Below are 24,744 nucleotides of genomic sequence, written 5' to 3' on the forward strand. Positions count from 1 at the left end.
TATATACATAACCCGTGAACACAGACTACAGTGTGGTGATGGCCAGAGGGAAGTGGGGCAGGGGTTAGGTGGAGGTGGGCAAAAGAGGGGAATATGGGGACATCTATAATAGTATCAACAACAAAAATAAAGTTTGTGCCCTCGCTGGTTTGGCTCAGTGGATAGAGCATCAGCCTGCGGACTGAAGGGTCCCAGCTTCGATTCCGGTCAAGGGCACATGCCCGGGTTGCGGGCTCAATCCCCAGTAGGGGGTGTGTAGGACGCAGCTGATCAATGATTCTCTTTCATCATTGATGTTTCTATCTCTCTCCTCCTCTCTCTTCCTCTCTGAAATCAATAAAATATATTTTTAAAAATACTAATAAAGTTTAAAAAAACAACAACACATGTTTCCCCCAATCTGGAATCAAACTGACATTCAAATCCAGATGGTGTCTGGATTTACCCCCTTATGGGTCACATCTACGCAGTTTTCTTTTTAATCCTCACCTAGGATATGTTGTTGTGTGCTTTTTAATTGATTTTAGAGAGGGGGTGTGTGAGAGAATGAGAGACAGAGTTGGAGACAGAGAGAAACATTGATGTGAGGGAGAAACATCGATTGCTTGCCTCCCTGATGCACCCTGACCAGGGATGGAACTCACAACCTAGGTATGTGCTCTGACTAGGAATCGAACCTGCCACCTTCGGGTGCATGGGGCGATGCTCCAGCCTCCTGAGCTACCCAGCCAGGGCAGCATCTATGCACTTTTTTGACTTGTATCACCTCATTGGCTTCTTCCCTCTACTCAGTGATTAAGAAGAGTGGGCGCGAGCTCTGACTGGTTTGGCTCAGTGGATGGAGTGTCAGCCTGCGGACTAAAGGGTCCCAGGTTTGATTCTGGCCAAGGGCATGTGCCTTGGTTGCGGGCACATCCCCGGTGGGGGGCGTGCAGGAGGCAGCTGATTGATGCTTCTCTCTCATTGATGTTTCTTACTCTCTATCCCTCTCCCTTCCTCTCTGTAAAAAATCAATAAAATATATTTTAAAAAAAAGAAGAGTGGGCGCGATTACCCCATCACAGACTAGGCTCCCAAGGCTTCGAGGTTCAGTGATGGCCCCCCAGCCTTGCAACGGAGTGTTTCTAACTCCAACCCCAATGCTCCTCCTGGCTACCCTGAGCAGGCGAGCTGTGCTGAGCGCCTCACGTCCTTGTACAGGTGGAAACCCCAATATGTGTGACGAGTGAGAAAAGACCGAGGAATGCTCTGCTTCTGGTTTCTGCTGAGACATTTCTTGGAGACTTCTCAGCTCCAGCTCTGGACAGGATACTGAAAGAAAACCACGACAAAATTTCCCAAACTCTACAATCCAGAGAGGTGTTCACCTTTGGGAAAAAAACTCACAAAAGTGAATTTTCTTTCTTATCTCCCCTCTTCTCCCCAAGTTGGTCTTGCATAAGCAGGCTGCCCTGCCATTGGGTGACGAGGATGTCGGGGATGTCGTAAGGGAAACGCTTACAGGCACTACAGGAATGACCTGGTGCCTCGCCCACCTCATTACAATTCTAATTGGGGTGTGTAGGAGAGGCTTCTATAAATGGTAAGGCAATCCTGGGCAGGCACTCATCTCCCCACTTCTCCCTGCCATTCCCAGTGAAACGCCAAGAAGAGGAAGAGACGGCAGAAGGCGAAGCATGGCTGGTGAGTGCATGGCATCTTCTCTACCTGGTCTCAGCGGGAAGCCCGGCTCCTCCTGGGCCAGCGGAGAGGCCAGTGTCCAGCCCAGGACAGCTGCCCTGGGGGCTCTGGGGGCTCGATCTTTGTATATTAAGATTCTGTTCTTTCTTGGTAGCTGCCCAGTCCCTCTAGAGTGGTTCCAGGGGTAGAACATATGTGGGATGTAGTCCTGAGTAAGGGACAGGATATTCAGCATCCCTTTAGACCAGTGGTTCTCAACCTTGGCTGCACATTAGAATCACCTGGGAACCTTTTTAAAATCCTGATTTCTGGGCCTCATCCTCCGGAAATTTTGTTGCTTTGTTATTAATGCTGTGGCCCACCCCATAACAGAAACAAAAGTTCTGGAGCATGAGGCCCAGAAATCAGGATTTTAAAAAGATTCCCAGGTGATTCTAATGTGCAGCCAAGGTTGAGAACCACTGCTCTAGACAGATGGATATAAGCTTTGCTGTGTCAAGCCAGCTGGTACCTGCTTCCCGTGTTTCTCGGGGCACTTTTACCAGCTGTCAGTAACACAGGCAAAGAAAAGCACATCTCAGAGCCACAAGGCAGTGAGCGCGTGACAGCCTGTAAATTGATTTAAAAGAAGCCATCAGCAGCACAGGAATGCTTCTAAGTAAACTACACACTCGGAAGCAGCGGCAGCCTCTTTGGACGTGAGTTGATGAGCTGAAACCTCCCAGTAGCAGAAGAGGCAGGTGTGCCAGGCTCCCTAGGAGCAGCGCCAGGGAAGGCGGGTGGGTAAGAACCACAAGGCGTGCAGGTCCTTGAGCTCTGCGGTCACCACAGAGGATCCGGGCTCTTACTAGACAGCCCCCCCCGCTAGGCGGCATGCTGACTATCGCCGTCCTGGGCGCTCGGCCTAGTGCCTTGCCAAACCCAAAAAAAGGCATGAACCCAGCCTGTAAAACATCGTGAATGGTGGTTAGGGCCTCAGGAAGGTTTGCCAAAGAAATCGCTGAGCATCGTACAAAAGGTGAATGCTGGTTCCTTCAGGACAGGGCAGCAAAATGGACACCACCTCCCACCCACATTTCCTGCAGCGAACATGTGGCAACACGCTGGGTTGCTAAGGAGAGGAGCTTGGGATCCTGTCGACTGTAGCAGGAGATGTCAGCTGTCACCGAGGCCTTCGCCCTCCCCCAGGGGGAGGAGGCAGTCCAGGAAGGGCTAGAGACTTACCAGATCACTCGGAAAGTGGGTGGCACAGCCCAGACCCGGTCCCAGCAGCACCCTGGCCACTGTGTCCTGTTAGCAGAGCTGGTCCCTCACTTGAGCTCTCCCAGCAGTCTCCGCCTTCCCTGCCAGCACCAAGCCTCGGGCTCCGGTTGTAAGATGAAGGGCTTGAAATAGATGGACTTTCAGGTTCCCTCCGGTCCTGGCGACTCTCACCTTGAGAAGAAGCCAGGGACTGAGAGCGATGGGCCCAGCAGTGCTCACCCCCTGGGGCCGGGGCCGGGCGTGGGCCGTGGGTGGGTGGATAGCCCCGGGCCCGCCGCTGCGCTGCCTGCCGTGAGCCCGGCTTGTGTGCCAGTGCCTGTGAGTCAGGAGGTCTTAACCTCTTAGAGCTCAACGTTTAAACCAACCAGAGACCTTCTGAGGTCACAGCCCAACAGAGACAATGGCTGGTTGGAAGGAAATAAGTTTTTAAAAAGGCGGGGAACAGACCAGAGAATCTTTCTTCCCTTCCGTTTGCCAACATGCAGTTCCTAGCTCAGCTCCTGGTCGCTCAGCCACAAAGTGCTCAGTCAGGGCCTCTGGAATGAATGAAAGTATTCATTGGACACCCAGGGAGAGGGGCCCCAGCGGGCGCAGTGGGAGGCAGAGATGAAGGAGCTGTGTCTCTGCCTGGCGTGCTTGGTCAGGAGCAGTTTGTGGCGTGAGGAGTGTTCTGGGCAGCGGGGAAGGGAGGTGGGTGGGTCAGCAGGTGCAACCCAGGGGACTATGGGTCCATGTGCATAGGTTGGAGAGAACTGTGTCCAGTTCCCAATTTAAGCTTCTTGCTGGAATCAGCGGGGGTTCGGTGACTGCCTCCTGGTGGAGAGGGCAGCTGGGCTATGGGTGGGGCGGTGGGGGTGCAGGAGGGCCTGCCAGTGTTCTGCATGAAGTTCAGTTGACCTTGAACACCACGCATCTGAACGGGGAGCAGATTTTCTTAACTCTCACACCTGAGTTGTTCAGGGTCAGCTCCTCAGCTGGGAATCCCTGTGTGCAAAGGTACCTGTGGATTTTCAACTGAGGGCAGCCGGCACCCCTCCCCCCAGCCCTGCAACGTGGCGCCCTCTGTCTGCTGCCCACTGAGTCCAGGCCCCAGGGTGGATGGGAATGCAGGCCGTGGGCACAGACCCTGGGCTCCCTGTGGAGTGGAGGCCTCGCTCCCCTTCCCCACATCCACTCGGAGGCCCCGGGTTTGAGGCAGAGCTCTCAGGGTTCAAACATGAACCTCAGGCCCTGCCTGCGAGAGGCCAGGCCCTCCCTGCCGGGACTAACACTGGCCGCCGGGGCAGGAGGCTCTCTGCCGACCATGTTGCTGGGCAGAGTGCTGGCCTGGCTGCAGAGACTTCCCTTCTCGGGCCTCGTTCCTCAATCTGCGAGGACCATTCCAGGCCGTGGGTCTGCCACAAAACGTCTTTCCTGGGAGCTGGGACACAGCGGCTCTTTCTCTCGGGGTCCTGCCTCGTCCTGGCCTGGAATCCAGGAGGGGCCCCGGTCCCCCTCACACTGGGCTACAGCTTCTTGGCTCAGTGGGGCCTGAGCCCCAGCAAGATCTGTGGTCGCTCTGAAAGCAGAGAGCACCCTGGGCTCGGAGGCTCATGGCTTCAGGCACTCGGCCTTTGTGATGGGACACGCTGCCTTTTCTCCCCCCTCCCCACCCCAGTCCCACCTGCTTTCTTTCCTCTGGGGCAGCAGCTGCTCCCAGGTCAGCGGACACAGGAATGAGGGCTGCCCGTGCTTCCACCGGTTACCTGGGATTAGTACAGACTTGGGGTGAGCCCACGGGTTACAACTACACGTCCAGGGACGAGTCTGGATTGACTCTCCGCTCAGTCCCCCACTTGCTGAGTGATCTTGGACAGGTTACTCAACCGAAGTGTCTCAGTTTCCTCATCTCTAAAACGGGGTTACTGCGGAGCCCACCTCATAGGTGCTCAGTCCACACAACTCATTCATTTGGGGGAACTTTTCATAAAGCCTAAAGAAAAACCTTATGAGATGAAGTCCATTTTCTAATCGAGGGCGATTCTCAGGGGAACCTCTCCCACAAAGAGCTCCCCTGCCCCCCTTGCCAGCCCCCACACACTTCCAGGTCCCCAGCGAGCTGTTTTTGTTCACCTCGGATAACTTGTCCTCCGTTCCGCCTCCACCCCGCTGGGCCGTACTCCACGGGCGGGGCATCACTCTCCCCCCCCCCCCCCCCCCAGGGCCCACATGCCGGCTGGGGTGTGAGCCAAAGGGAGGAAAGTATTTCCCCATCGCTCAGGAATGAGGCCCCACAGTCTGTGGTCGGGGCTGAGAGATGGGCTCACAGAGAGTCGACATTCTCCTCGTGTTCCTCCTGCGGGAAGAGGAGGCAGTGAGTCCCCGGTCCCCACCCCATCCCACCTCCTCCCAGAGGTGCGATGTGGCTCAGGTGAGATAATTAATGTGAAAGAGTTTTGATAAGTGTAAAACGATATATTAACCTAAGGTCGTCATTCTCTGTCCTAGGTGCTTAGTAGAAACACCAGGAGAGTTCAAAATAAAAATACGAATGCTGTCCCTAAGCCAGAAATTCTCATTTAACTGGTCCCGGGTGGGCTCAGGCCCATCCAAACTCCCCAGGTGCCTCTCAGGTGCAGCAAGGGTAGGAACCACGGGTCTGAGTCAAGCACTCTTAAGTGAACTTGTCCAGGAGTCCTTCTTCCTTCCTCTGCTCTCCCCCGACCATGTTGTGCTGAGACAGGCCGTGGGCTGTGAGCGGCCCGTTCTCTCTGGCAGCTTCCTGGAGCCATGCCAAGTCATGGCCAGCCCAGCCACCTCGGTTGGCTGCAGGGTGGCAGCTCAGAGTCAGATGTGGTCAGACAACACTGGCTTCCAGTCTGGGCTTGGGTGCAGGCTCTGCCTGAGTGTGTGATATTCGGCAAGTGACGTCACCTGACTGGACTTTCAAATCCCTCATCTGTGAAGTGGGAATAATATCTCACAGGGTTTTGGACATAATGCAAGTAAAATGCTTAGCACAGCGCCTGGCACAGCGGACGTCCTCAATGGCAGCCCCCCAAAAAACTCAAACCCTCCTGTGTTGCTTTTGTCATTATGTGTGGGACCCCAGGGGACTTGCACCCCCCAACTTCTGGAGGTCCAGGTGCTAGTGATGAGTACATGTTGGATCTGAATACTAACCCCACAAGGATGTGCAGGCTTCACTCTCTCCTTCTACATATGGAGAGAGTATGTTCCGGGGACACTGAGACCTTGCCTAAGGCCTCAGCCTTCCAGACAACCAGTCCAGGGTCCTTCACTTCATCCCAGGAGCCTGACCGGCCCCTCACTCAGCCACTGTCGGAACCCCCCAGCTTCTCTCCAACTGGGTACCAAGCAATCCTACCACGTGTGCTGCACAGGGATTGCAAATGTCTGAATGTGGGGAAAAGATAAAGGGAATGGCACAGGCCCAAGAGAGAAGGAAGTGAGAGCTAAGAGGAAAGCACCTGTTCTTGGGGCTGGTGGTGGGGCCAGCCAGGAGTTGGAGATGTTCCACGGGCTCAGGGGGCATTGAGAATGACTCATAGACCCTCAGTTACCAGGATCTAAGACCCGGATTCTGAGCCAAGCTCTGCTTCTAACCCCGCTCCCTCCACCCCCTGGTAACCTCAGCAGATGGTTTCCCCTTTCGGGGTCTCAGTTTTGTTACCTGTAATATGGGAATATGGGATTACATCACTGTTTTTCAAGCTGCCATGTGTCACCCATTAGTAGGTTGTAAAATCATTTAGTGGATTAAGACCAGCAATTAAAATGAAGTGGAAGAGGGAAATGGCAGTAGGAGTTCGTGTTGTTCTGTGAAACTTCACGTCGGGTATAGACCCCTGTAGAGAAACACTGTGAAATGTATTTCTTAACGTGGTCTCTAAAAATGCTAAAGACACTTGGCTGGATTTTTAATATATTTATCAGCCCTCATCAACTCTAGAAATCTGTAAGATACAAATACGTCTTTGCTTAGAGAAGAGACACAGGGAATAAGGTCTGGGCAGGTGGGGGAGACCAGCCACTGGAGTATCAGTTATGTCATGTTGGGCCATCTGCCAGCAACTCTATGCTGTGGTCCTCCCAGGAAGAGGAGGCAAAAACCCCAGTCACTCACCCACAGCCCAGTCCCACTTATCTGTCTGCTGTAGGTGATTCAATTACAGAGTCAAGCCGATAAGGACTGAGGCAGCTGACTAGTCACCCCCTTTCACAGTCTGGACTCTGTTCTGCGCTTCTCATGTTACCCCTGCCAAAGGTGGACCCCAGAATAAGTTGGGGGGTTACATCATCAGGTATATGTGAATGACAGTGAAGCTCCAAATAGCAATGGCTTAGAGAAATAAACGAGATAGATGTTTCCTTTTCCTTACATAACAGGTGTGGATGTAGGCAGTTCTGGGCAGAAAAGGCAGCTGCACATGCCCCAGGGGCCCGGGACCGTGCAGTCCCCACACTGCTGTTCCCAGGGCACGCATGGTCCAGGATGACTACTATCATCCATGGTCCAGCTCTGTCCATATCCCTCCACAGTCCGGGCAGCGGGATGGAAGAAGGGGGAGGTAAGCAGGCTAAGGGTATTTGCCAACTATTTTGAAAAAGAAGTTGAGAACAGGTATTCAAACAAATACTTGCATATAAACGTTCATAAGAGCCACTGGGCTCTGGGAGGAAAGGGCGAAGCCTCTGCCATTGGCTCGGCCACAGCATATAGTGCATACCCCTGGACAGAGCAAAGAAGGATGTGGACCTGTTGAAGGGGAGGCAGATGCCACTATAGATGTGGAATCCCTGAACCCCTCTTTCCTCACCCCTGTGTTTGGCAGAGGCTGTCTGGGGACATTCTTTCTGCTCTCGAAGAGCTCGTGTCTGGAATAGTGAGCTTCACCTGGAAGAAGACAAGCATCCTTTTGTGTTTAAGAGGGAGGTGAAGAGTCTCTGTAGCAAGCAGGCCAAACTCACGGCCCACGGGCCGCATGCCTCATTTATTTGGCCTGTCTTAGCCTTTGAGTTTGACCTGCTTGCTCTAGAGGGTTCATGTTATCTGAACCCACCTGGTCCTCAGGGCTCTTCTTTTTTCTCAAATAAGACAAGGAATAAAGTTCTACCAAACGTCAACCTGCAGGGATGCACAGCAGGTCGTGAGCAAGGTTGGGGAGGAAGCAGGGGTTTGAAAGGTGGGACCATTGCTCTAGAGAGAACTAGTATCTACACATATAGGGGTTGCCAGAGAGTGTCTAAGATCTGGGCTGTCTCCATTCGCTATTTATGTCCAGGAACGTTCATCTTCCCCCCTCCCTCCCTCTGTCCCTTCATTCCTCTGTGTGTCCTTCCCTGAATTCAATAGATACTTGTCAATTGCATGAATGTTTTTGTTTCTCTGATTTTGTGCAAAACCTTAATGTATTCTTTCAATAATTACTTGCTGAATGAATGAATGAACGAATGAGAGGATGTGTGAATGAATGAATCTTTAGTACCATGAGCTGGTAGCAAGACCACCTTCTGAGCACCCCTCTCCTCTCCGGGAGCTTTGTCTGGCTCACCACCCCAGAGGGGCTGGATTTCACTTGACAGAGTATCTATGATGTGTCCTCTGCCCATCTCCAAAGCTACTAGAAGGGGAGCCCCCAGCCCCAGGCCTGCCCTGGAGCCACACTATCTCCACCTCACCTTTCCCTTGTGGTCAGAGCCTTTGCTCTAGCCACATAACACACCTGCTCTCCTGTGCCTTGGCCTCTCTTCCTGTTGCCTGGGATGCAGGCTGCTCCATTGCACCTGACAAAATTCCCTCTTCCTTCAGGGCCCAGCATCTTCATGAAGCTTTTTCTAATTCCTGAGACCGAAAGTGATTCTTTCCCGCCTGCATCTCCTAGACACCTTTGGCTGGGGAGGTCGGATTTACCCTGTTCCATCATTCAGTGTCTTACTGCTGAAGGTCTTTGAGGGTTAAAACTTATTTTCATACTTTTTACACTGCCAACATTGTGCCTAACCCAGTGTCCTGTGAATAATAGGTACTCTCTCTATATTTATTGAATAAAGGCCCCATATTCACCTTTTCTTATGGACTAAATCTTGAGGTGTAGTCATGATGGTCATGGTTTGACATTAGTTTTTGTTTGTTCATTGAACTCCTTCATTCCTTTGTTTACCTAGTTGTCCTAATGTAGTCAACAATGTGCTGGGCTTCAGAATACAAAAATCAAGAAGGCACATTCTGGTGAAGAGAGACAGACACACGTAAAGAGAAGTTGTGTCTGGTGCTGGGATGTGCCTCCACACTCGCATAGCTGTGGTCTCATCATAAAGACAGAAAAATCAATTTGGTTTGCAAAGGCATGGATGATGAAACGTCTCAAACATAACTCAGAGGAATAAAACTCTTTAAAGGTTTATGTAGGCTAACCTCCCCAGCCCTCATGGTACCGCTCGTAAACTCTGCTCAGTTGAGCTCCATCACCTCCACAATCGAGAGGAAGGGGGGAGGGGCAGTGAATTTCGAGGTGTTTGCATTCCGGTGTCATCCAGAGATCTCATGGGCCTTTGACCTGCTCCTTTACACTGCTCTTGCCAGTGAGTGTTTGAAAGTCCAATCTCTAGGCCCACAAATCCTGCCCGGAGTCATGCTATTCTCCCCAGCATCAGAGGCGCAGGCCAACACCAAGGTGTTGCATGTATAAAGCATAAAATACACAAGTAAACATTTGCTGGATGTTGGAGTGGGAAAAGGCACTGAGTGTCTAGCAGATGCAAAGGGAAAAGCAAACAAGCCCAACCAGGGCGGTGGAGTTGAGAAAACTAGACTCCTCTCCATTCTATGTGAGCCCCCATCCACCAAGGAATGGTGCTAAAAGTGGACAGAATGTGGGTGCTCTGGTTACGCAGCTCTCCTGGGTGGTTGGGTAAAGCTACACTGAGCACCTGGCCACTTCCTTGAGGGCTGAGTGACAGCTGACCAGGCAGCGTGGTCCAAATAGTGTAGGCAGAGGTTCAGCTGCTTGAAGGGCAGAGGGGAACCAACCGTTTGTGAAGTTCTCAGTATGTTCAGTCAAGGTCTTTGTATTTTAATGTGATTTCTCCTGGAAGTTTGGCACCTCGCTGACTAGTCCTTTGGTAATTTCTACCTTTCCAAATAAGGTACTATTGTTTGAAATACCTTGCCATGCCACTATTCCTTGCCTCTCAGGACCTAAGGTCTTCTCTTTTCTGTCCCACAGATTTAAAACCCCAGAATATCGACTGGCAGATGTCTGCCAATCGGCAAGCGCATAGCACAGACAATTACAACAGCCAGGAGCTCATCTTGCGACGAGGTCAACCGTTCAGTTTCTCATTGACCCTCAACCGAGTTCTTAGATCTGGAGAAAGTCTGGGGTTCATAGTCTCCACAGGTATCTGCTCCCTGCTCTCCCCTCCCCCACATACACCTGAGTAGCCCATGGGACTGTGCATCCAAGAGGTGAGGATGGTGACACTGGGGTCACTGGGCTCTGGGCTCTAGCCCAGCTCTGCCATTGACTCTGTGTGACTGTGGGAAAGTTTCTGCCTGCCTTTGAGCACAAGAATCCTAGTCTTCAAATCAAGAGGAATTTGGCCTACATGGTCTGTCTCTCTAGTTCAGCGGTTCTCAACCTGTGGGTCGCGACCCCTTTGGGGGTCGAACGACCCTTTCACAGGCGTGGCCTAAGACCATGGGAAAACACATATATAATTACATATTGTTTTTGTGATTAATCACTATGCTTTAATTATGTTCAATTTGTAACAATGAAAATACATCCTGCATATCAGATATTTACATTACGATTCATAACAGTAGCAACATTACAGTTATGAAGTAGCAATGAAAATAATTTTATGGTTGGGGGCCACCACAACATGAGGAACTGTATTAAAGGGCCGCGGCATTAGGAAGGTTGAGAACCACAGCTCTAGTTGCTTCCAGCACCACAATGTGGTGCTTCCTTGGATGAGCCCGTGGAAGGGCCCCTGTGGTTGTGTTGGAACCTGACCTCTCCCTACAGTCCAGTCAGTACGCCTTGGTTTTCATTGACCCCTTCTTCTTTTACAGGGCCCTCCCCCTCAGAATCAGCCAAGACGAGGGCTGTGTTTTCACTCTCCAGTGGGACAAGTGGTGGCAGCTGGTATGCACAGCTCATGTCCCAGAGGGAGAATACTCTGAACATCTCCATCTCCAGTCCTGCCAATGCACCCATAGGGTGGTACACGCTGAACCTTCAGGTCTTCACCCAGGGCAACAACTTTACTCTGAAACTTGGGATGTTAATACTGCTCTTTAACCCCTGGTCACAAGGTAGGCACCTAACCACCCACACTCCCAGCCATCAGCCACGCAGTGCCCGTGGAAAGGAGATGAGTGGGGTGGTTTTCATGAGCTTAGGTTTGATTAGGAAAAGTTCGTGGGATATGGAAAAAGCATAGAAACTATAAGTCAGAAGCAATAGGTTTGAGTCCCAGCTCTGCCAATTATCCAGCTGTGTGAGTCTGGACAGTCCCTCTATCTTTCTGAGCCTCAAATTATTCACCATTAAATGGACATCCTGCTATTTCCTTTGGGGGTATTGCAGGAATCTCATGATCTTTTACAAACTGCATAGCATGATCTATATATATAAAAGGCTAATATGCAAAGTGTCCCCTCGGGAGTTCGACCAGGAGACCAGGAGTTCGATCGCTCGCTATGATGTGCACTGAACACCAGGGGGCGGCGCAGAACATGACAGGCAACCAGCCACGGTGGTGGGGCGCTGAGGGAGCAAGGGAAGGAGGAGGTGGGGAGGTGGAGAGGCAGGGAATCTGATCGGCCCTGATTGCTAGCCAGGCCTAGGGACCCTATTCTTGCACAAATTTTGTGCACTGGGCCTCTAGTCTAATTATAAGGGACAATGACCACAGTACAATTCTGTAACATAGAGATAGCTCTTTCCCTAAAGAAGCAAGTGTCTCATTCCTGGGGTCTCATTTTCCGACTCTCAGATATCCCAGCTTCTCTTTCAAACTCATAGTTCCCACGATATCAGTTGGAAGCATAATAGCCCAAGGCTTCCTTCCTTGGTGGAGGTTGGGGGAAGGCTGCAAGTATGACTTGCTCCAACTCTCAGGCCAGTATTCAGGAGTGGGAGGAGGACTGTCTTATAGCTCCCTGTAGGATTCTAATCCCTGATATCTGATTTTTGTGTCAAACAGCGGATAGTGTCTTTATGAATAGCCAAGCTGAGAGACAGGAGTATGTTCTGGAAGATTCCGGCGCCATATTTGTGGGAAGCACAAATCGAATTAGCATGATTGGCTGGAACTTCGGACAGGTAAAAGGGTCATAGGGACGCTGGGGGTAATATCCCTATTACACAAGAAGCTCAGAAGCTGGCCCCACAGACAGGTGGAAGTCCCCAAATCTATCTATTTGCCTGCCCTTCTAGTCATTCATTCAGAAAACATTCACTGAGCATCTACTATGTGCCAGGCCTTGGTTGCACAGAAAGGATACCAAAGATGAATATGACAGGTTTCTTGTCTTTGAGAAGGTCACAATCTAGTGGGCAAAATCTAGTACTAATAATCAATGCAATGATGTGGTATTGGTGCTACAATACACAAATGAGGATAAGGCCCAGTAGAGACACTTGGGACAAAAATATAGTTTCTGTTCATTCATTCATTCATTCATTCATTCCTGTGAGAATGGGATGAAACTTCCTTGCTGTGTGTATTTAACCTTTCGAGAGTCCTTCATTACTATTATCACCCCCCCTCCAATCTGAAACCACGGAGTTCCCAGGTTTGCTCACCCTCCTGTACTGAGAGAGCTCTGGACGAGTTTGAGGATTGAAGGCTGGGGGAGGTGGTTGTTCCTCAGTAGCTCTCAGTTCTGGAGGCCACAGAGCGAAAGGACCCAGGCACTTGTCGTGGTTCTCGCCAGCATAGCCCCCATCCCCTCAATGAGCCAACACTACTTGCCATTTCTTTCATCATAACATATGGTTCCATTTCGAACAGTTTGAAGGAGACATTCTGAACATTTGCCTCGCGATCCTGGATAGCAGTCTGAATTTCCGCCGTGACCCTGCTCATGACGTGGCCCGCAGAGGTGACCCCAAGTATGTCGGCCGCGTGCTGAGTGCAATGGTGAGTGATAACTAGTTGTTACCACCTATCAGACCCAACTACGGGTTGGGCACATGCGCTTTTACACATGTGACCTCGTCGCAGCCTCACAAATGCCGTTGGGCGATTCCCATCCCCATTTTGCACACGTGGAGCATGAGGCTCCTCTGAGGAAAGGACTGGCCTTCACACAGTGAGGGAGCGGCAGACGCTGAACTGGAGCCGGGTCTGCCTGACTCCAAAGCCCTTTCCACGGAATCAGGAGGCCTTTCTCGGATGACAAGAGGACTTTGCCCCCTTAGAGCCCGTCAGAGCTGGGAGGGTGCCAAGCTGAGACTTGGCTCCACCCTGGGCCCCACTTGGAAAGGAGGGACGCTCCAGAGTGAGGCTGGAGTGTGACGCCCCTTTGTTTTGATCCATCCCCTCCTCAGCACCAAGGGGGTGCTTGTCAGACGAGAGAGGCAGAAGGCCAGCCCGGCTCACCATCCACATGGGGAGCTGAAGCCCCAGGAGCTGAGTGAGGTGCTCACAGCTTGTGATCTAACCAGAACGAGGCCTCGAATTGCCCACCCAGGGCTTTCCCACTCGCGCAGTCTCTCCATTTGAGAGACCTGCACCCCCCTTACACACACACACGCACACACACACACACACACTCACACGCACACACACTCACACACACACACGCACACACACACACTCACACGCACACACACTCACACACACGCGCACGCACACACACACACACACACACATACATGCACGCACACGCCGGATCCTGGGAGAATCTCTCACTCTGCACTCAGTGTGCAGAGAACGTCTCCATCAGAAAGCGTCCAACTATGGGATTAACCTGCTCAAGAGTTACAAATTAAAAAGCTGAAAGTCAGAGAGTTCTTGATCTTTAATCCTCTGAAACTAAATAATTACCCCACAGATGTCTTTAACTCCTTTTTTAATGGACTAGGCATGTCCCAAGTCTCTTCACTTTGGAGTTGGAGCATATCCAAGCTAGCAAACTAATTATGTGGTTAGAAATTTGAACAACCTTCTGACCGGATGATAAATATCTGGGGGTAATCAGAGAGGGCTCCCGGAAAGAGTGCAGTCTCGAACCTTGCAGGACAGGAGTGAGGAGGCCCAGGGGACGTGGAGGCACTGAGGAGACGGGTAGGAACCAGGGTGGCTGGCAGAGAGAAAGCGGGATGTGGGCTGAACCTTCAAAAACAAGGAGCCAAAGACAAGGTGCAGTCAGGTGACTTACGAAGCTGAGTCGCCTTGGCCCAGGAGAGGATGGGTGAGGCCAGCTGGCTCCAGAGCTCCAGCGGCTGCTGACTCACTCTCACCCTGGGGACAAACCGCTTGACATCAATGCCAATTTCCTCACTACACCTCCCTGCTGCTCTCTGCAGACCTCCTGGTTGGGCTGGGCCTGCGCTAATTATGACCTGTGCAGGGCTTTGAAATGCTCAGCTTTAGCCAGAGATGACCCTGCTGATTACCACTTTGGTGGCTGGAGCTCTGTGACTCAGGACATGGGAATGGGCTGCACAACCTCCCCTCCTGGAGGAGGCCCATCTTGCTTGATCCTGGCATTACTGTCCAGGCCCTCCTGGAAGGGATGCGGGCCTCACCCACCGCACGGAGGGGCCGTGGGAAACTGGGCCAGCCTGTCCTGGGCCAGGATCCTCTGCTCCCAGCCTGTCTGCTCCCATCAGGCCTTGCCACTTGCAGACTCCACAAAGAGAGGGAGCAGGACTGGCAGGCTGAGAGACCCTGGTCCTGACCCTGACTGTCGGTTTGGATGAATGCTGGTGAGAGAGTCATAAACTCTGAACACTGGCTGCTGGGAGACCCCTGAGAGCTTGTTTGTGTCTAACTTTCCCTGAAGAGCGAAGGTCCAGATGGGTGAGTTAAACTTACCCACAACCACCGAGCTGACGGGGCCAAGGCCGGGCTTGTTACCCAGGTCTCTCTTTCTTTCTCTCCCTTTCAGCTTTGTATTTAATAATACGAAGTTCAGACTTTCACAAAAGTAGAGAGAGAAGTAAAATGAACTCCTGCGTACTCATGACCAGCGCAGCAGTTACCCACTTCTGACCAGTCTTGCTTCATCTCTGACCCCCTCCTCCACAGATTTATTGAAAAATCCCAGATATTACATCATTTCATTCATAAATATTTCAATATGTGTCTCTAAAAGACAATGGAACTCGGGTCTCTCAATTTCTAGTCCAGTGCTCTTTTCACACTGCATCATGGTTGTGTTAATTGTTAATCATGCCTTAAATTGAATGAATGAATGAATGAATGAATGAGTGAATGTAAAACAATATTCCATCTTTATTCTTCCCAAGAAGAAGTTAGTTTCTAAAGTTCTAAAGTGATCTTTTAGAAGACCAGTACACCAAAGAGAGTTTCAAACCTTGGACCCCAAGTCAGATATCAGCGATCGCCATGCGTGGAGGCAAGAAAGCCTCTGCAGGCTGGTTTCTGACCCTGCTTTGCCCCTGACGAGCCATGGAACCCCCGTTTCCATGTGAGCCTGCCGCTCATAACTGACACATGGGTCAGGGGCAGTCAAACACGGCCCGTTAAGCAAAGCACTTTTAAACTCATAAACTACTCAATGCTGCTAAGGGAACATTATACAATTACCATCCCCAAATCACCTAGGAAGACACAGGAAATTCACTGGATGGCTCCCTGGTTCCTTCCTCACCTCCCCACCTTGTCCCCTGAACGCTGCATGTCACCCTCCGATGACTCATTGAGGATTTTTCTCCTGCCCAGGTCAATAGCAATGATGACAACGGTGTGATAGCTGGGAACTGGAGTGGCAGCTACACCGGTGGCCGGGACCCCAGGAACTGGAACGGCAGTGTGGAGATCCTCAAGGAGTGGAAGAAATCTGGCTTCAGGCCAGTCCGATTCGGCCAGTGCTGGGTCTTTGCTGGGACCCTCAACACAGGTACCCTAGCGTGTGACGTGCCTTTGCGGGGTCAGTGGGCAGCAGTGGGGTGCTCCATGGTTGTCCCCGCTGCCACCTGCAGTCTCACACCGCCCTTGACTTGCAGTGATGCGGTGTTTTGGGATTCCCGCCCGGGTGATCACCAACTTCAACTCAGCTCATGACACAGACAGAAACCTCAGCGTGGATGTGTTCTACGACCCCATGGGAAACCCCCTGGAAAAAGGCAGTGATAGCGTTTGGTGAGTGTCTAACCCAGCGGTTCTCAACCTGTGGGTCGCGACCCCTTTGGCGGTCGAACGACCCTTTCACAGGGGTCGCCTAAGACCATCCTGCATATCAGATATTTACACTACGATTCATAATAGTAGCAACATTACAGTTATGAAGTAGCAACGAAAATAATTTTATGGTTGGGTCACAACACGAGGAACTGTATTTAAAGGGCCAGAAGGTTGAGAACCACTGGTCTAATCCTTTCTGAGCATCAAATCTGAGCAGCTTCTTGCTCTCCCCAGGCTCTGGGACCTGGCTCCAAACAGGAGTTGGGAAGCAAGCAGCGTGTCAGTGCCTGGTTGAGAATAGGATTCCCAAAGTGCTGATGACACATCTAGCAAGACCCAAAACAGCTCTCCTCAGGGTTCTGCAAACTCCGGTGGTTTGCTCTGTTTTACAGCCAGGTGAACAGTCTGACACCAGTTCATACCCCATGTGATACCAGGTGTGGCTCAGGGGCTCTGAGAAACTGCCCTGATTTATAGGGTCCACAAGACCCTATAAATTAGAAGATAAACATTGAAGCCATTGATTTTCCAGTAATAAATATAAATTTATCTCATTTCAGGCAGGTCATATAATTTATAGACTTTCTTTTTAAAAAGCGATCTATTTTCTCTTACTCGTATATACTTTTTATGTACCTTGCTTGATAGAATAAAAATCAGTTTATTCTGGATTCCAACCGAAAATAAGAAGTTTTATATGTATATGGGCATGTATATTTCTAACCATAAATAGGCCATGTGCACATGTATCTGTACACATATGTCATGTATAATACATGTAAACTGGAAGTAAGTTATATAAAACTTATATACATATATCTATAACTTCATACTGCAGTATATATACATAAAATAGATATTGTTACAGCTCTTCAAGGTTATGCCACATGCCTAATTATTACCAGATGGCAACTGAAAGTAATTATGTCTATATCTGTATATTCAACTCGATATTTATGTGTCTATATATAAAGTACTCACATATGTCAGTAATCCATTTCAAAGGACACACACAAACACACAATCACTCACATATAGATACGGTAGATAACCTGAGAGCAGATGCCATCTTCTTTCCAGATGTTCAACTTTGAGATGGTCTCTAAAATATCCTTTAACACTCATTATTCCCAGAATAAGTAGGTCCCACTTTACTGGCATATGCTCGCTGTAACTAATGGAATAAAGGAAAATAAAAATTCATAGAGAAAGCTGTTAGGACAAGCAACAGCCCTGTGCCAACAATGGAAGTGTGTGATAGAAGCAGCCGCTCCCTCTGCAGGAAATCGAGGCTCATGAAAGTCACTCAGGGTCACTTGTGTTAATGGGGGAGAGAGAGCTTCTGATAGGATGTCCTTTCATGATCTGCACGTACACAACTTTCTCTCCAATGACAATGACATTGCTACTTTTGGCCAGATTTTGTTTTCCAGCTTCTCTTAATTAGTTATCTTTTCTTCTCCCTGGTTTCTTCCTTTTGTTGTTGTGTCCAAAATCCCATTGCGACCTGTTCTGGTTGTTAGGACAGTGCCCTTCTTCACTAAAGGAGATGACTGGTCCAACAAGATGACTGATTCAGGGAGCGGTGGCAGGGGTCCCGTTTGGCATAACCCTTCCATGACTATCCTGCAGACTAGAAACTGCAGGGAGACCAGAAAGCCCTCTACTGGAAGCATTCCTGGTGCTGTTAGGGAGCAGGGCTTGGGGAAGCCATGAGTAGAGGCTGATGAAGGACTTGGGGTGGTGTGTGGAGCACCAGGTGAGTGACTCAGGGAGGGAGTTGTCAAAAAAAGGCTCCCTGGGAGCAGGAAGGTGGGGCTTCTAAGCTGAACTTGGAATTAGAACCCAGATCTCTTGGTGACTGGTTCATATTAGTGTCATAATTCATCACAAATAGAATCAAGTAGGGTCCCATGGAGACATTCCAGGGTGTTTCCATTGTCATTTTGGGGGGGCTTCATTGGAAGGCGTCAGACCGCATAGCTCTGACTTTTGCTGGGAGTGTCATCACCCCTCTCCTTCCCAAGACCCACCATCCTTTCCTGAACCCTCCTCAGAGAGCAGTGGGAGCTGACGTTCCTCCGGCCCCTTTCCCTGCTGGCTGCGGGTGGGGACCCAGCACTGGACGTCTGAGGACAGGGAGTCCTGGGTCCTAGTTTCAACCCCACCACCATCTTGCTCTAGGACTTACGTAAGCCACCTCATCTTTCTGGTCCCACGTTTCTTCATCAGTGAGCTATAATGGTTGGCCTAAAACTAAGTGTTCCCTTAAGTTTCTTACCAGCTTTAATCTCTTGATTCTCTGCCACTTCAGCTCAGATGACTTTTTGTATGAGATGGCAAGGGAGCTTTCCCCTCCCCTCCACATGGATCCCACCCAGGGTGGGGGAGTTAAACCACCAGTCCTTTTCTGCCTGGGGTGAAATTACTAACCTATTATTACCAGGACAGTTTGGGTTTGGACAGAAAACCTTTGATCTGAATCTTCTATGTTGCAAATGTTGAAAGCTTTTAGAAATTGTCCAGACTTTCCCCAAGTATTAGAAGGTAAGAATCAAGTGAGATTAAGCATCTGAAAGTACTTAATAATATTAACAGCAACAGCTAATAGTTCGTTGAGCAACTGTTGTGTGCCAGGGACTTTTCTAAGTGTTTACCTTTACTCTTCAGAAATGATGAGGTCGGCACTGCCATCCCCATTTTATAGTTGAGAAAACCAAGACACTGGTCATTTACCCACGGGCATGGGACTAGGAAATGGTGAAGCTGGGCTTGGAACCAAGGTGATGTAAACTCTTCAGCACCAGAGAGCTGCCAGAGAATATTTTTATGACGACTCCTGACTGATGTTTGAGAAGTCTGACAGCTTAACTGAGATTTTTCAGAGGGGTTGCCTGGACACCAACCAGGGCTCTGAGTAGGTGCTCTCCAGCCCATCCCGATGGAGAAGCTGGGTTCTTGGGTTCACACTTAGGCGGCAAGTGCCACTTCTCTGTATGACTAAACCCTGTCTCAGGGGCTCAGTGAAGGGAAGTGACTTGCCCAAAATCAAACTGTGAATTAGTGTCCAAGCTCTTTCGACAGGACTCTCCTGGGTCAAAGGACGTTAGGGCTGAAAGGGACCTTAGGGAGGGACCTGCTCATTTCATAAATGAGAAAACAAAGGCCCAGAGAGAAGTAAGGCTAAACAGCTGGAGACATGTAGGCACTCTAAATAAGTGCGTGACTCCACATTAAGTTCCTTAACTTTTTTGCACCTTCATCTCCTATCTGGAAAATGAAGGGCTAGATTAGGGGACCTCAGCCATTTCTTCCAGATCTTTCTTTAAATCACATTCTTCTAAGCCAGGGGTGGGCAAACTTTTTGACTTGAGGGCCACAATGGGTTCTTAAACTGGACCGGAGGGCCAGAACAAAAGCATGGATGGAGTGTTTGTGTGAACTAATATAAATTCAAAGTAAACATCATTACATAAAAGGGTACGGTCTTTTTTTTTTTTTAGTTTTATTCATTTCAAACGGGCCGCATCCGGCCCGCGGGCCATAGTTTGCCCACGGCTGTAAATCTAAGCCATTCCACACATAACAATGGTTTGGCTTAAGAGGCACAAGGTTCTGGAGTGATTATGTCTTAAGAGTAGGGACGCTTTGTATGGAGTTATGTCTGGGATGCTTCTTTTATTCGGGCTCCCTTCTGGACCCCTGTACAGGAGGTCTCTGGGGCCTGCTCCGTAACCAAATGATCTGGAACTGTGTGGCCAAGGTTATCTTTATCTTGATATTTCAGACTTGTTTTCTTAACTTATCTTACTTGATTCCTCAGTTTCTGGAGTCACAGACCTGACTCTACTTGTAGACTTTGTAGAGGTACGAGGTGGAAGGCACGTGGGATCACCCTGCCCTGTCAACAGGGAGGTGGAGTCAGCCAGTTCTGGAGAAAAGCTGTTGGCACCCCACCCATCAGCCGAGTCCTTGGCTCCCAATGCAATCTCTCCATGGCTGTTAGTCTCCACCACTATTTAGCCAGCCCCCAATGTACCTACAGCCCCTTGCTCAGATTCCTGGTAAGGAAACCAAGGCCCCAGAGTAATTCAATTCAGAAAACATAAGTATGTACTGTCTACCAGACCCTGCACTGAGCGCCTGGACACCAAAAGCAGTGAGACGCAGGAACAACATTGGAGAAGTTCGTGGCTGCGTGAGAAGATAGGCAATTGTGGAGTAAAAGAAGTCAAATGTGCAAGATTCAGAGACAGCACAGGGATGGCTGGCACTCTCTGGGCATGTCAGGAAACGTTTTTGGAGGAAGTAGAATCTTAACTACATTTGGAAGGACCAATAGGAGCTTACCCGTGGGAAGTAAGGGATTGGGGTCACTTTCTAGACTGGGTCTTCTAACCCCACAAATTCAAAGATAAGCATGACTGAGTTGTTGTCTCTAGGGCACTGGTTTATAAACGTCAAAGATTTCATTAGAACTGACTCGGGTGGAGGGAGACAGGCGGGGCAGGAATGCATCTTTCAATAAGTGCCTACAGCCTGTCCTTTTCCTGAGCTCCGAGTACTAAACCCTCAAGACAGGAACAGGGGCTGGGAGTGTGGCACATACCGAGAAACAAACCAGAATTTCCATGGTGGCGCCCTCGGGCCTTTGAAAGGCACATAGTACATCCCAAAGAAGTGTGAGTAAAGTATTGGCTTCTGAATGAGGGAGGAACCAGGACTTGTTTGTTTATTATCTGCTCTTTATCAAATTCCCGCCTTGCAAATAAAACAGCTACTTACCTTTTTTTTTTTTTACCAACCCACCCTTCCCCTAGGGTTCTCTACCAGGAAGAAAACAAATATGAAACTTGGTGCTGTTACTGCTTTTTCATCCCTCTCTTGCCTCTTGTATCCATCTAGAAATGCATCTTCCCACACTCCTGCTTCTCCTGGGTAAATTCTAACTGATCAAAAAGACGTCTTGTGGGTCTTCCTAGAGATCATTTTTACGGTGGCTTTCTTTTCTTTTTACAATTATAGAAATTGCAGAATATATCGTCTGTACTCTGATGTTTAACATACTTTTAATATTTGATCATTTTCTATCCAATATTTTCTCTATGTGTTGTTTATAGAATTGGGATTGCACATTTTACACGGCATGGGTACAAGACAAAGCATATGACACATACATCCTTCTTTTTCCCACTCGTGGAAATCAACCACGTCACACAGTTTTAAATCCTATTTTTTTAACTAAACATTATCAGCATGTTCCCTCTGTCCTTAAATAATCTCCAAAAATAAGATTGAAATGTATCACATTCCATTGAGTGGTTGAACCATATCTCTTTCCCTACTGTTACCTATTTCCTATTCTCTATGCTACCTATCTATTTCCCTTTGTTTCCTCTTACTATATAAACACTGTAGTGAGCATTCTTATATGTCAATCTTGAGCATGCCTGTTTTTAGTCTCATAGAACGATTTCCAGAAATGGTATGTCCTGGGTTAAAGGAAATGCACATTTTAAAGGCCTCTGACATCTGTGGCTACTGCCTCCCAAGAAGATTATAATAACCTATACTTCATTACTGTAGTGAACAAGGGTATGCCTTCCTCCAAACTCATATCATTGGTTGGTATTATCTGTACTTAGCTGTGGGCTCCCCTCTGGTGGCCTTCTCCCTCTCTGCCTTGTTTTGGAGCTGACTCTTTAGTTCCCTGTTTCCTGCCAGATGCAGCAGGGCCACGCTGCTCCTGACAAGTATTTACGGAGCACTCGGACTCCTCTGACAGCCCTCGTGCACCGCAGCCTCTGGTCCCCACGGGCAGCCTCTCACAACACCCAAAATGAAAATAATTCTTCCCTGATAATAAAAAAATAAATAAGAAGAGTCATTAGTAATATAACTACCCAAAGAAAAATACTAATGACATTATAGATCCTTTAGACATTTCATTCTGTTTATATTCACACACATTAGATGTATGTGTGTTGAGTTTCAATTACCCAAATAGGATCAAGTTGAGTGGTCTATTTTATCTTTTTTTAGATCTTTTTATGTTAATAAATTAAAATTTAGGGGGTGTTGAGGTGCTGGGGGTAGAGGGATTGAGCAAAAAAGGCAAAAAAAGAGAAAAACTCATGGACATGGACAATAGTGTGGTGTTTACAAGGGGGAGAGGTAGAAGAGTGTATGGGGGGATACACGGTGATGCATAGAGACTTGACTTGGGGAGGTGAACACACAATACAGTTTACAGAGGATGTGTTGTGGAATTGTGCACCTGAAACCTGTATAATTTTGTTAACCAGTGTCACCCCAAGAAATTTAAAAAAAAAGGAATAAATAAATGTAGCGGTAGTATAGTGTGGTAGTTAAAGCAAAGGCATTGCAGCCCTTCTGCCTGGATTTCAATCCCACTCTCCCTCTTTACTCGCTGGGAGACCTTAAACAAGTCACTTACCTACTCTGTGCCTCGGTTTTCAGAATTGTCGAACAGGGATAATAATTCCTACCTTATAAGAACATTGTGAAGATTAAATGAGTTAACATATAGGGAAGTTAGAACACATGATAACTTTCTAGGTTGACACATAACGTATTAGCTATTAGTGTTTATATAGTATACACATTTTAAAATATTCATTTATTTTGTCATTAGAGTATTATAGAAGTAATAGAAACCGAAAACATTACAAAACATAAATAATGGAAAACTTAGTTTAACGTGCACCCAAATCTGTTCATAGGCACAATATATACACCAAACTGTTATCTAAACTGTGGTTATCTAAAATAATAGAATTATTGGGACTGATTTTTTTAATGTGTAATTTTCTAAATCCAAAAATGTTCATGATATTTGTATATATTTTTATAAACTTACACACCGTCACCTACATATTTTGTAACTTGCTTTTCTTACTTGAGGATATATTTTAGACGTCTTTCCCTGTACGTGCCAGATTGATTTTGCTCATTCTGGACAGCTCTGTGATATTTGATTGCATGGCTGTGCCACAATTTATCTGAGCATTCCCTCACTGATGAACTTTTCCTCCATTAATTTTGCTATTACAAACAATGCTTCAGTGAACATCTTTCCATATGCATCTAGGTGCACTCATGAGAGTGTTTTAATAAGAGAAATTATTAGAAGTGGAATTGCTGGCTCATTGCATCTACAGATTTGTAAAGGTTTTTGATACTCATTGCCAACTTGCCCTTCACAAATGTCAGACCAGTTTAAACTCCCACAGTGCACCGCAATGCTGGCTTTCCCCTGCCTGGAATGAGTATCACAGAACAATGCCCATCATCCTATGCTTTCATTTTTGTTAGTCTATCAAGTGTAATGGTATCTGTCATTTTAATTTTCTTTTAACGGTAGTGAGGTTAAAACGATTTTCACATGTTTAGTGATCATTGGCATTTCTTGTGAAAGTTGCCTGCTCATTGGCCATTATTGGCGCGTTTGACTTTTTACTTTGTGTATTTTTCTTATTGCTTTGTAGGTACTTTATAATATTGATTATAGTAAATTTCTGTCTACCATATATGTTGCATGTATTTCCCCCACTTTGTTGATTTTTCCCCCATCGTTTTCTCATTCGTCTTCAGTTTGAGTAATTTCTACTGATCTATCTTCAGGTTTACTGACTCTTCCCTCTGTCATTTCTATTCTGCTAATAAGCCCATCCATGGAACTATTTAATTTCAGATATTGGTCTTTTCTCCAGTTAAAATTTTCCATTAGACATATATATAGTTTCTATTTTTCTGCTAAGAATGCCTCTTTTTATCTGTTATGAGCATATTTTCCTTTATTTCATTGAGCATAGTTATAACAGCTGCTTTAAAGTCCTTGTCCAATAATTCCAACATCTAGGTTATCTAAGGATGAGTCACTATTGATTGTCTTTTCCCTTAGGATAAGTCCTGTTTTTCTGTTGTTTTTATATGCTTATATATAAGCATATTGAGTGATTTGGAATTCTATCGTAGACATTGGGTATGTCTGCATTCTGATATTTTGTATGTTGTCCCAGCTGTCTACCTGGGGTAGACGCAAACTGCAAGCTCTCTCACCTGTGGTGACAGAAGCTCAAGTCTCAGTGAACGTTTGTCTTTAGCTGGACTGCTTATAGTGGGCCGCATACCTGCATGGTTAAGAGGTCACCGAGAAGCATGGGCTTCTCTTTCTCTGATTCTCTACTTTCTAAGACTTCCCCCCAGTAGTTTGATGGGTGGGATATGCCAAGACTAATATTTTGAAATAGCCAATGTATCAGTCTTTTCCTTTATGGCTTCTGAAGTTGAGGCTCCTGCCTAAAACAACTTGTGAGTATTTTTTAAACAAATGTTTTTTCACTTGAAACAGTTGGGTTTATGTCAACTTAGTTTTCTTCTATTTGA

General features: G+C 48.1%; 1 protein-coding gene across 2 annotated transcripts in view; it reads left to right on the forward strand.

Moving 5' to 3' along the window:
• The first annotated feature begins 1,531 nt into the window (after positions 1 to 1,531).
• The window catches only part of TGM3 (transglutaminase 3), a 26,250-nt gene continuing 3,037 nt past the window's right edge, over positions 1,532 to 24,744 (forward strand). Inside the window, exons 1-7 of one of the 2 annotated variants that reach the window (XM_023760303.1) lie at positions 1,532 to 1,683; positions 10,173 to 10,346; positions 11,027 to 11,269; positions 12,163 to 12,281; positions 12,973 to 13,101; positions 15,874 to 16,051; positions 16,158 to 16,293. In XM_023760303.1, the coding sequence (XP_023616071.1) occupies positions 1,677 to 1,683; positions 10,173 to 10,346; positions 11,027 to 11,269; positions 12,163 to 12,281; positions 12,973 to 13,101; positions 15,874 to 16,051; positions 16,158 to 16,293 (986 nt within the window). In that variant the 5' untranslated portion in view covers positions 1,532 to 1,676. Of the gene's footprint in view, positions 1,684 to 5,175; positions 5,354 to 10,172; positions 10,347 to 11,026; positions 11,270 to 12,162; positions 12,282 to 12,972; positions 13,102 to 15,873; positions 16,052 to 16,157; positions 16,294 to 24,744 lie in introns of those variants that run through there. The other variant, XM_023760302.1, reaches the window with a different exon arrangement.

This window comes from Myotis lucifugus, unplaced genomic scaffold (assembly GCF_000147115.1).
Source record: "Myotis lucifugus unplaced genomic scaffold, Myoluc2.0 scaffold_178, whole genome shotgun sequence".
In the NCBI taxonomy this organism is placed as follows: Eukaryota; Metazoa; Chordata; class Mammalia; order Chiroptera; family Vespertilionidae; genus Myotis; species Myotis lucifugus.